The 13,092-nt window shown below is 40.6% G+C and overlaps 1 protein-coding gene across 2 annotated transcripts in view; it reads left to right on the forward strand.

Annotated features, from left to right (window-relative positions):
- LOC146462611 (putative methylcrotonoyl-CoA carboxylase beta chain, mitochondrial) overlaps positions 1-12,145 on the forward strand; it is a 16,927-nt gene extending 4,782 nt beyond the window's left edge. The window contains exons 6-15 of one of the 2 annotated variants that reach the window (XR_014857084.1): positions 248-327; positions 509-600; positions 696-753; positions 7,116-7,271; positions 8,410-8,466; positions 9,735-9,833; positions 10,072-10,139; positions 10,569-10,650; positions 10,958-11,690; positions 11,746-12,145. Coding sequence is in view for 1 of the 2 variants with exons in the window: in XM_085085446.1 (XP_084941572.1) it covers positions 248-327; positions 509-600; positions 696-753; positions 7,116-7,271; positions 8,410-8,466; positions 9,735-9,833; positions 10,072-10,139; positions 10,569-10,650; positions 10,958-11,038 (773 nt within the window). In the remaining variant the exon portion in view is untranslated. Of the gene's footprint in view, positions 1-247; positions 328-508; positions 601-695; positions 754-7,115; positions 7,272-8,409; positions 8,467-9,734; positions 9,834-10,071; positions 10,140-10,568; positions 10,651-10,957 lie in introns of both variants that reach the window. The other variant, XM_085085446.1, reaches the window with a different exon arrangement.
- Positions 12,146-13,092: the final 947 nt, after the last annotated feature.

The raw sequence follows: 13,092 nt of genomic DNA on the forward strand, positions 1-13,092 counted from the left end.
TCAGTCAGTCAGTCAGTCAGTCAATCAATCAATCAATCAATCAATCAATTTTTAGTCAGTCAGTCAGTCAGTCAGTCAGCTGACCAGCCAGCCTCTATCTGTCTGTCTGACTGTCAGACATTCAGTCCAACAGTCTGTCTGTCTGTCAGTCAGTCAGTTCAGCAGTCAGCCAGGCAGCCAGCAAGCTGGTGACATAGTATGTCTGTTAGACCTTCAGTCACTCACTCACTCACTGTATTTTTTTCAGATGTACAAGCTCCTTTGTATGACAGTGATGATCTCTTAACCCTTGCACTTTACGACAGTTCACAATTTCCAATTTACCAGGTAAAAAATAACTTCAAACCTAACGACCTGAAAAATTGAAAAGCAAGTAAATTTGTGCTACTCGTATATACTAAAATCAGCTTCAGTCCAGTTTTGCCAGGAATTCCTGGAGTTCCTTCCAAGGTGAGGGTGACAATTCTGACATCAGCAAATAGAAGTTGTGAATTTGTTGTTGTTGTAGATATTAGCTCGACTGGTAGATGGAAGTCAGTTTCAGGAATTCAAAACAAAATTTGGACCAACACTCATAACAGGATTTGCTCACATCTTTGGGTAAGTGTAAACATCTCTTCTGTATCTGTTGTTTTAAAAGTGGTTAAATCTGTATTATTCCGGTCTTATGTCCGCTTATTTCTATTTCATTTTAGATACTTGGTGGGAATTGTGGCTAACAATGGCTTCTTGACTTCGGAGGCTTCCTTAAAGGTAACTCAGCTTATGTACCGTTGATAGAACGTTTCAGCATTTTTTACAGGTGTGGTGAAAGGTGGCTCTTCCGCATATCCTGTTCCCCCAGTTACCACCCCTTCCTTGTCAGCTCCCACGTTGGAGGAGGGGGTGGGGGCAGCTCCTGCCTCTACACACTTGCTCGGTTGCAAAATATCATGCATTATTGCAAAATTTTTCCAACGTATTTGTCCCTCTTTCCTGTCTCAAAAGTTCTCAACTTCTTCTCTCCTAGTTCCTGTCCCCTTCTTACCCTCCTCATTATACTACTTCTGCAATATTCTGAGTATTACACTCGAGGAGCAATGTGCGGGAACGATCACACTCGCCTGTCATCAATAGCTATCGATTTTCCCTGGGTTCTATTCTCGGACTCATCTTCAATAATTATTGTGATTTGAGTTCGTCATTCACGTTTCTCTCTTTGCTCCGGCAAATAATCATGATGTGATTTACCTCTCAAGATAAAACAAAATTGTACCCCGCTGCTGAATAGTGGGAAGAGCAAACGAGACTTAAAATGAATGAATTCGCCTTTTTTCAAACGCCGTCGCGATTATTTCAACTCGCTTTAAAAGTCAAATGTAGGTGAAATTTCCTGAAGTTGAATTCTTGGAGACCGCACCCAAGTTAGAAAGAGAGAGAAAAATTCGTTGTCGTGTGCTTACGTCCTCCATAAAACGTCCCATCGGGAAATTTCACGTCCTAATCGGGCAGTGACGGCAAAGAAATGTACCAAAAAGTGTAATGCACGTGCAGAGTTGTTGCCTTGGTTATGAATGCTTTTTTGACGTTCTCGTTGCCGTTGCTAAAGCTCCCTAAGTTGAAACAGCTGGTAGTTCTTGTTTTTCATATTTTAACAAGCGAAAATGTTTTAAAAATGAAAGATCTTTACTCTGTATGAGCCTAAGGGGAATTTGGTAGCGTCGTTGTTTGTCCAAAGTTTTCAATTCAGTCTGTGTAACCCTATATCAAATCTCAGTATAAGATATCGTGTAAGCGATCACCTGCGTTAGTTTACGAAAATATATTCTTTAAAAAAACCTAAAACGCTATATAGAGACGCAATTTTTTTTTCAACGTTCTGGTTGAATATGCCCGCGGGATCCTCGGGTAAGAACATATAGATTTCACTGTTGATAGCTTTAAGAGTATTTTTGTTTTAAACTCAGATTCGCTCTATTGCTTGCGTTGTGATGATAATATGTTGTCTCAAACCAAATGATCCGCACTTTACTACGAAATAAACTCAAGATTCGCTAAATTGCTTGCATTTAAACTCAGATTCGCTTTATTGCTCGCATTTTCATGTTAATATGTTGTCTCAAGCTAAATCAACTAAGGGCTTGATATTCATTTTTCACAGCGTGAATTGTTTTCACGCCATACGAACTCGAATATATCTTATTATTTTTGTGGTTTTCATGGCTCCAAGCGAGCTTCACTGCTAATTGCTTTAAATTTGTTTATGATGTTTTTCGTTCCGGGCGAAATTAACTAATATTAATGCCACGGTAGACGACAAAAAGGGAATGTTTTATTTGACTCCATACAGTTTTTACTTCATTTATCTTTCTTTTGTTGAGTCTTTGATTGCATCTTTTTTTCATTTCTTTTAACCTCTTCAGTTTTTGTGAAGTGGTCTCTTGGCTCTTACAAACCACCTGTCATTTTTTCTTCATTTCCTATTACGAGTGAGACTTCACCTGCAAGATCAGTAGTGTTTTTCCACAGTGCTCTATTTTTAGGCCGGCATTAACGTATTGTCCATATCGTTTAGTTATTGAGTTCTTTTTGTTGCGATTTTCATCAGTTTTCCGTGGCTTGAAATATATTTCGGCATTTTTATTTATTTATTATTTGGTTGGTACACAAAATTCGCACGCTCGGCTTCCCATTCCCCTTAAATAAATAGTTCTGTCAAAATTTCGAAATTCATCGACTTGAATTCTCGCATCAAGACAAGATCAAGAGTCTCTTGACAAGATATAACTTGCAAATTCGCAAATTTTGCTAGTTTTAACGTGCCCTAGAAAGTAAGGAAAAGATTTCAAGCTGTTTAAGATTTTCTTCCTGTGTTTGATTGCCGTCAAAATTTGACAGTTCTTTCATTAAGGATTTTCATTAAAGTTTGAGCGTGACGAAATCCTAAATTATGACAATTTTTAATTTAAGTTATAGAGCAGTATTTTCTCCTGGTCTTGTTTATTATGCTGTACAAGGTAGTTCTAACTGTTGAGTCTAAGGATGAAATCCTAAAGTGTGACCATTCAAAATGAACGCTACTGAGCGGTACTTTCCTGTGGTGCTGTTTATTATGCTGTACAAGGTAGTTCTAACTGTTGAGTCTAAGGATGAAATCCTAAAGTGCGACCATTCAAATGAAAGCTACTGAGCAGTACTTTCCTGTGGTGCTGTTTATTATGCTATACAAGGTGGTTCTAGCTTTTGAGTTTGTAGATGAAATGCTAAAGTGTGTCGATTCAAATAAAAGCTTCTGAGCAGTACTTTCCTGTGGTGCTGTGTGTGTGTCAAAATTTTTGAGATTCAAATTTAGGGTTTATTTTTCCTCTTTTTTTAAACAGAAGTGCGGTATTGGGAACTAGCTAAGTTTTCGCAAAACAGTTGTTGAATTTTGACCAACTACCTTTGAAATCAAAAGAAAATTTTAAGTTAATTTTTGAACGTAGAAGAACTACCTTTGACTAGTCAGTTTTCATAAACGCTTTGTATTCCAAGTAACGGCGGGAGAACATAAAGCCTATATCGATCCAGGTCAGCCTCGCCAAGCAAAGTAGCATACTAACTTTTACAAAAACCGCACCTTTATTTTGGAAGGAGTGATGGGCTTAAGTGGACTTGTAACGTAAGACCTTTGAAAGTGCTGTTTAAGTAGCTGACAGTCACCATAGTCTTTTTTAATTGAGTAACTGTCATTAACTCTTGCACATAAACCACTGAAAACCGTCTGCTAAACTGAGCAGCTGCATAAAAGGCGATCAAACATGAACTGAAGCTCGTCGTTGATAAACTCCCGCGCCAAAGCTTTCGGGGGATTAAGATGAATGCGTCAAATGCGACAGAAAACCAAACGCATGTCAGTACACCATTTTCCTGCCCATTGTTGGATAGATACTGGGAACAGTCTATAGGTGACATGGATACGGTTTACATTGTGAACTGTGCGATAAATGCCGTATTTTCATGCTTAGCTTTTGCTGCAAACACCCTGATCATGGTGACGATTTTGCGAACGCCGTCTCTCCGCTCGCCCACGTTTTACTTCGTTTTCAGCCTGGCTGTTTCAGACTTTGGTGTTGGGCTGCTAGCGCAACCCTTGTACGTCCTGTACAAGATAGCCTACTTGTACAGGAACACCAAGCTTAACTGTGTAGCTGGGATCTCGTTCGCCCTGGTGTCTAATCAACTTGCTGGCGTGTCATGTTTGACTATGACCTTAATCAGCGTTGACCGCTTTTTGGCGCTGTTCTTGCACCTCAGGTACAACGAACTTATGACGCTTTCCAGAGTCAAAATCGCCCTGGTTTGCGCGTGGATTTTAACCGCCTTTCTTAACATAGCATGGTTCTTAAACTTGCAAGTGTACTACTTGCTAGCGGCTTCTGGTTTCTCGCTGTTTCTAATCATCACCCTTTTCTCGTATGTGATGATATTTCTCACCGTCCGCATGCACCGCCAAAAAATACAAGAACAGTCCATTGCCGTCTCAAATCTGAGAGCCACTTGTTCGCAGGACAACTCTACTCAAGACAACCCGACCTCAAGCAAAACCACGAATGATCGCCGTAATCGAAAAAGCCTAGACTCGGTGGCTTACAAAAAGTCAGTCAAAAACATGTTCCTCGTATATTTTGCCTTTCTGCTCTGTTCGCTGCCGTTGATGTGCGTCCTAGGGTTGTCATCGATTCTCGGTCGCAACACAGCCGTGGAAACTGCGTTTAACTTCACACTGTCTCTGGTCTTTATAGAGTCCACAGTGAATCCGTTCCTTTGCTGTATTTTGATGAAAGATCTTCGCAAAGAAGTTTGGAAGACGTTGAGAAGAATGTCAGGACATCTAAGCCGGGCATGACTACCAAACGTATTGAACGCTTTGTCTGCCCTGGAGACAAACAAATTCAAAACTGGCAAAGCAATTCCCAGGTGTCATTTTGACAAAATTTAGAGAAGATAGACAAACAGCACCACAGGAAGAATTTGAAAAGTTTGAAACCGCATTACAATTCTCGGAGTTCAACTCTACTTGTTCAAGCCTTGAGAATTAAGAAAACGCATCGGTCGTAAAACAAACTGTTCTGAAGTCAAGGGCACTCCGGCCAATTTTAAGGGCGTCGGATCCAATTCAAGCTAAGGAAAGACTCAAATCCACATTGTGTTCGGTTTTTATGCCATTTACCAAGATCATAGTGAAGTGTATTACTGATTTTCTGTGGGCTGATTAACTGGGGAGTGCCATGATTTTTCCAGGTTTTTCTGAGCCTGAATTGCATTCTAAGTGAGTACTGAATTCGATGTTTAAAGTGGGTGTCAGGCAATTATTAGCGCGGAATTAGTGTTTTTGTTTTTTGATCTACAATCAAGGGAAAAATTTAGTCTGCGTTCGATTCGGACTTACCCCGGTACAAGAACACAAAAGTTACTGAAACACGAAATACGTTGTATCTTAAAATTAGTTTGTCAGTAAGAATTATAGGACATCTCCTTTTCTCGGCAATGTCTCATGTATTAACCCGAGTTTTTCGTTCACTTATCGTCAAATGCCAAACTGGTATACCTTGTCCTATTTCTAGTATTTTATAAAAACTTACAAATGATGGTCTTGCATTAATTTTATTTCCATTTCTTCACTGGAAAATGCATGAAACGGTGATCCATCTAACCTATGCAAATATTCAATACGAAACACTTCGTTGTGTAATGGTATACTGCACTTGTTAAGTTAGCATATAGCCTTTTTGCAAATTACTTGTAAATCGTCTTCTAAGTCCGTTTCTTAATAACATGTTCATTTTGCTTTTTGACAGTTTTGAAATATCTTTTGTGTATACTATACATTGAAATGTAACTCTAACTAGTCACAGAAATAAACTTCGGAGAAAATTAATCCCGCATCGTCTACTCTTTGCAAAACATACAAGCATTGTCGCGTTTGTTTTTGATTATGAGGGTAATCTTCTCTATGGTAGACAACACAGCTGCAGGCTATTGCAACTTCAATCAATATGTTGTTGATCAGTCAAGTAAATTGGCAGCGTTGATTGAAAGGAAATGTCGTATTTAACATATTTAATTTCCCCAGACTCGCCACAGTTACCAGATGCAACCTGCCTCATTCCCAGTGTTTCGCTTGTTCTGCAGAAAAAACTCGCTCCCAGGCTCCTGGTTGCGCGTGCGCGTGCGCAAATAAAGTAAAGTAATTTATTTATTGTCAATAACATGGGGAGTGCTTGCGCAATCTCTCGAGCCAGAAACTCATGATAAAGTTCTTCGTAACAATAATCCAGATTATATTGGAGTCTGGAAATGTTGGTTTTTGAGGAGAGAGGAAAACCGGAGTACCTGGCGAAAAACCTCTCGGAGCAAGGACGAGAACCAACAACAAACTCAACCCACATATGACGCCGAGTCCGGGAATCGAAGCCGGGTGACATTGGTGGGAGGAGAGTGCTCTCACCGCTGCACCATCCCTGCTCCCTAATGCTACGGGGCCTTTTATTTCACCGCTTTGAATACTTGATGCATTTTACCATCTGCCCACACTAACCCGTTTTCATTTGCAAAACGTTTTTGTTTGAAGAAAAAAACCGCCTCCTTGATAGCTTTTCGCATAAATAACGGATACTTAACGTGTTTGAGTTCTTAAAAGGCATCATTCTTGGTTCGTTTTTGTTTTTTTAAACGCAACCTCGATGCTTGGTCGTTTTTTAACGCAAACTCGGTTCGCTTTAATTTTGAAAGGCATACTTTTTGCTTTTCGTTTTAATAACGCCTACTCGATTTGCTTTCGCTTTAAAAGCGCAAAAGTCGGCTACTTGATATGTCTTCATGTTTTGAAACGCACATTCAGTCAACTCTCTTTCTCTTTTAAAACGCAAAACTTGATGCGTTTTCTTTTCTAAAACGTATAGTTCCTCTTGGTGCGTTTTCATTTTCTAAACGCCGTTTGCTTGATGCGTTTTGGCTTTTAAAACCTACAATTAATTTGTTGTCGTTTCTTCGTTTTTATGAGCGATCCTACTCGCCCCGTTGACAAACTACTTACAGAAAACATAATCGAACTCCAACATAGTTTATCAACCGATAATGTTTTTGCTGTGTAGGGCGCGCATTTTGTGGAGTTATGTTGTCAGCGGAATATCCCTCTAGTGTTCCTACAAAACACTGCTCCCCAGTCCCTGGCCGGTTTACCATTGGAGGAGCGCGCATGCGTGATTAAGGATCAAGCCAAGATGATGACAGCGGTAGCTTGCGCTCAGGTATGTAATTAATCTATTTGGTGGAAAATTGACAGAGGAGACGGACCCAAAAATATTAACACGATAGACGAAGCTTGAAATGCTGATAAATGCTATTAAGGACGGTGCCTACTATTGTTACTGCGCATACGTTCTGCGCATCTCGAGATACTCGGGTTTCCTATGGGTAGTGCTCACTAATACAGGGATATTTTTGCGCGGTTTAAAACTATGCAGTGAAAGCAGAACTTAGCAAGTGCTCTTGGTATCCCAAAAGAAAATTGGGGGTAACCATGCATTTTTCAGAGACAATTCAGCTTCAATTTAGGAAAAAACTACCATACATTTCTTTATATTTTGGCGCCTTTTAGAAATATTGTTGCTTAATTATCTCTGAAAAATGCGTGATTATCCCCAATTTTCCTTTTGGATTCCAATAGCCCTTGCAAAGGTCTGCTTTTCCCGCGCAGTCATAAACCGCACAAAAATACTTCTGTATTAGTAGGCATCGTCCTTAAATAAGAGCTTTTCAAGATGGGGGCTATTTCTAAGGGTTTCCCAGTTGCATAATCAAAACCAGTGATTAAACTTGGCGTTTGATGGACTACAAGGAATTTTAGCAAAATCTCGTGCCGGTACAAGGGATGATAGTGCCCAAGCGGTCTATATAACCCCCCCCCCCCCCCCCCCCACTCCCCAAGTCGGCTTTCTTTGGTATGGAACAATAACTGATGTCACAGGTGAGCATGTGGCCCCATATTCTTATGTTCAAAACAGCACGCAACCAAGCCAAGGGGTCTATACAATGCATGTACAGTCGAACGTCCCCAACGGACACTAACTCGGCCTACGGCCTCGTCGGCTAAGTATCAGGCGATATTCCGCGCAATTTCGCAGGGTAATTGTCAACTTATCCCCAGGATTTTGTAACACTTTCTAAGCTGTTCACAGGAGACCCACGTATACAGCTGGGTGAATAGAGACGTGTAATGTGGAGCAAAGTTTCTCAGTTTTTTTTAGAACACAATGCAAAAGCGGAGACGAAAACTCAGATCTAAAGTAAATACTCGCTAACCACTATACCAACGCCCCTGCACAGTACCCTTGTTATAAAAACCCACTTAAATCAGCTAAGTTGACAACTTGCTACTTTCTGTAGGTTCCAAAGATTACTGTAATAATGAAAGGCAGCTTTGGACCGAGTAGTTACGCAATGGTAAGTCAACACCTTCATTGTTACGTCTATCAGTTCCGGAATTTTCACGTGCTGGGCACCGGTTACATGTTTTTCTCCCGCTCTGCACTGGTAACATGCCTTATGCACGTAGTACACGGAACTTTCACGTGCTGGGTACCGGTTACATATTTTCCCGCGCTCTGCACTGGTAACATCCCTTATGCACGTAGTACACGGAACTTTCACGTGCTGGGCACTGGTTACATGTTTTCCCGCGCTCTTCACTGGTAACATGCCTTATGCACGTAGTACACGGAACTTTCACGTGCTGGGCACCGGTTACATGTTTTCCCGCGCTCTTCACAGGTAACATGCCTTATGCACGTAGTACACGGAACTTTCACGTGCTGGGCACCAGTTACATGTTTTCCCGCGCTCTGCACTGGTAACATGCCTTATGCACGTAGTACACGCTGCATTTGTTTGCGCTTGGTACTTGCTGCCAGTTTGCCCGCGCTTGGCGCTGGCTACATGTTTTCCCGCGCTCAACACTGGCAACATGCCTTATGCACTTGGTACACGTTGCGTTTGTTTGCACTTGGTACTTAATTGCTGCCTATTTTCCAGCGCTTTGCGCTGGCTACATGTTTTCTCTTGTTTTGCAGCAATGACATGCTTCACCGCACTTGGTACCGGGTGCATGTTTTGCTGCGACTAACACCGTTTGCATGCATTCACATTCCCTTATCTGGAACTGATTGCATGTTCCCCATATTTCGCATTGGTGGCTTGTTTTCGCGCGTTTTCTACCCGTTGCATGTTTTCCCGCGCTTGGTATCGGTTTCACGTTTTCCCGCACTTAGGACTGGTTGCATAATTTACCTCGCCGAACTCTTTAAGCCCTAAGAGTGATCAGCGTCAAATTTCTCCTTGTAATATCAATACTTATTCAACCCCTGATGTCACGAGAATTAAGGATGTGATCACCCAAGATGAATTTTCTTGATATTTTAATAACTTCTCCCCAGTACTTTTATAAGAAAAGTATGGGGACAAGATAAGAGAATTTGTACTTTAATATAAGGCGTTAAGGGGTTAACACCATTTGCGTGTTTCCCGCGTTTGTCACCAACAACATATTTCCCCACGTTTATCAATGTTGCAATTTTTCCACGCTTGGCACCGATTGAATGTTGTACTGAGTTACGATTGGTTCACTGGTTGGGGTCTGCGTGTGCACGCTAATGTATTTCGTAATAGCTATTTTTTTGTATCAATGTTATTTTTCCCTTCTCTTTTATTTTCAGTGTGGGCGCTCGTTTGATCCTCGTTTCCTGTTCACGTGGCCTACTGCCCGGGTTGCCATGGATACAGTAGAGGACATGGCAGGCGCGTGTTGTGGCGAGGTACGTATAATGTTCCCTTTGTACTGCCCTGCATGTGAGCCTTAACTATTTGACACCAATTTCCTTTTTCATTGCTTTTCGAGCAGGGGAAAAACTTGGGAAATTGTTTTTAAGCACGGAGGTCGAAGGATTTAACCGCTGGGTTACAGGGAGGCGAGCTTGGTCATTTACTCATTGATGTCGAAAGGGTCATATGTGATTAGAGTACTTCTTTTTGTTATATTTCCATCCTATTTAGAATGAAATCGAAGATGATAAAGCTGACGAAGAGAAACAAAAGGCATTCAAGGACAAAATGTTGAAGAAGTAAGTATTGAAAGCGGCCGAAGCGTTCCATTTACAATAAGAGTCATTTCGATTAATCGAAAGTGGATTCCACGTCTCTTTTCGAACCTTCCATATTAAAATTCAATAATACAAACATTCAATCTCAGCCTGCGAGTGTTGATTGAATTTATCACGCTGAATATAATCCTAAAAGGGATTCAAGCTTTGTTTAACGCAACACCACATGTTCTACGAAGCGAATTCTGCTCGATAGCAAAACAAAAGACATTAACACATCTCCCTAAAAAGCGTGTTTCTATTCAGTCCATAAGGTTTCGTTGTATATGAAAGCCAGTCTGTGTTTGTGCGTGTATAACATAACCGCCTAATCTAATTAGACGCCTTCGCTTGGTAACAATTTGTTATGATTCAACTGTATTTAACGACGCGTTTTCTGTTGTTGATTAGGTTTGAGAAGGAATCATACGCTTATTACGGAACAGCTCGACTATGGGATGATGGTGTTATTCTGCCTCAAGATACCAGAAAGGTAGGAAACTGAATGAACGCTGTCTTTAGATCAAGCATGCAGTAGTGCGTCTGTAGATAGTGTGGTTAGCTGTGCTGCTGTTTATTATGCTGTACACGGTGATTCCTGGATGAAATCCTAAACGGTATTACCATTCAAATAAAAGCTACTGAGTAGCTCGTTCTAGCTTTTTCAAAAAGTATATGAACAAACTTTTCAACCTTTGCCATTTTTTCGGCCAGGTAAAATTTGTTCACTATTCGGGCGTAAACTCGTTTCCAGACCCTTGATGTTTTATCGACTCACATTGGACGCGTTACTTTTGCAGGTCCTGGGTCTGAGCTTACGAGCAGCTCTCTCCTCATTCTCCCGCGGACAAGCCAACAAGTTTGGTGTTTTCAGAATGTAAGATCAACACCATAGTATTTGAAGTGGAGAGAAATTGCATTGCACACGTACACTTGTGTAGCCTGTGCTGTCCAATCAAAACTGTCCAGGCACGGTCGTTTTTTCAAAGGGTTTCGTTGAGTAGCAACTTTAATAAGTTGGATAGCTGACATCGACGGGCTTCAAAAATAATTGATTTTCTAAAGTCTTTGTGAGTGCTATGTTTTGCCCAAGCATTTCTTTAGCTGATTGTATCCGCAAACAGAAGGTGATAATCAACAATTATTCCACGAGCTCACGTTGAATACAAGATGATAGATACGCGCCGAGTTGGCTATAATCATCTCGTATCCAACAATTAGCCCGAATATATCACTTTTCCTTTGGTGTTTAGCTTGTAACTTTGTAGCTTTCAATGTTGATACACGGTTCTAAATCGTTCAACATTTGTTAGCCAGTAAATCTTGAGCATTGTTGAGACTTTGTTGTTTATGACATGACAAGTTGTTTATTATTAATTTAATAATTTCTTTTGCCGTTGGAACAACGCGTTGAACATTATTTTTAAAGGAAAAAACCTGGCTCAATTCCATTGAAATACTGTCCAACATATTGATTGCTCTATCTGAACATTCATCAAGGCATGATAAACTATTCGACTTTGTTTAACAACAGTCACAAAATTACAATACGAGTAATCCCTTAGTTTTGTTAGGAATAGTGAGCGAGCGAAAATTGCCTCATTTTTTCGCTTCCCTACGAGCGTCGTAGTTCCTCGCGAGAGGCAATTTTCGCGCGCCTTCGCGTAGTCCGCTCGTCTTTCGTAACATTTTTTTGATCCGTGTATCACTGACTCAGTTTAGAAGTAGAAAACACATACGTCTTTCAACATGGTGAGACAAGTCGAAATTTTAACGTAACCGTTACGTACGTATAACACATTTTAAGAACCATCTTACACATTTTAAAAGCTTACTGTAAGTTAAACATATCTGTGATATTTAGATAGAAGATAAAGGAATAAATTACCTTTTTACTTCTTCACGTGAAGGCCATTGTGAATCCAATATTCAGTTCTTCATGCTATATAAAGTGAAAATATAATACAGTAAAAACCGGAATCTCTCCTCTAAAAAAATGTATCTGAGAACGCTGTAAAGATGAGATATTAATGACTTCACGCTTCTAAACTTGTGTTATACGAAGCGATTACCAACGACGATTCGTAGCGCAAAACCGCGTCAATTTTGAAAATTACACGTAGCAATTGGTAACCATGATTTTGAACGCAACAATTTTGTTCCGCGAAAGGTTGAGGCAATTGTGTGCGAAGAAGATTTTGAGGCAATTTCCGCGTTAACAGCACGTTGCAAGTTTAAGAAGCTGCTTCAAAAAATCGCGACAGACTGGCAAAGCAAAACTTGCGCAGAAAATTGTCACTTATTCATTTTGCTTGACATCAACTTTCCGCCCAACAATGCGGCACTAAAGGCTGGTTTCCATATGATCGCAGATCGCAATAAGGTCTGCGATCGTCTGCGATCATATGGAAACTACTTCTGCGATCGTCTGCGATCCTGCGATCGCGATCGCAGACGATCGCAGAAGATAGAACCATGTTCTATCTAAAGGCTGGTTTCCATATGATCACAGACGATCGCAGACCTTATTGCGATCTGCGATCCGCGATCATATGGAAACAAACCTTTAGATAGAACATGGTTCTATCTTCTGCGATCGTCTGCGATCCTGCGATTGAGATCGCAGACGATCGCAGAAGTAGTTTCCATATGATCGCAAACGATCGCAGACGTTATTGCGATCTGCGATCTGCGATCCGAGATCATATGGAAACCAGCCTTAAAACTTGTGGTTGCAGAAAAAAAAGTTTAATGAGCAAAACAACGCTCTGCACGTGCATTATACATTTTGGTACATTTCTTTGCCGTCCTGTGCAAAGCAACAACGTGAAATGGCGAGATTTACAGTTTTATCAACAAAGTGAACAAGTCATGTGATTGTTAATTTTAATTTTTAATTAAAATTTTCTTTCTTCTTCTGAACTATAACACCGCC

The sequence above is a fragment of the Pavona decussata genome, unplaced genomic scaffold, assembly GCF_977016875.1.
Source record: "Pavona decussata unplaced genomic scaffold, jaPavDecu1.1 SCAFFOLD_186, whole genome shotgun sequence".
Taxonomy (NCBI): Eukaryota; Metazoa; Cnidaria; class Anthozoa; order Scleractinia; family Agariciidae; genus Pavona; species Pavona decussata.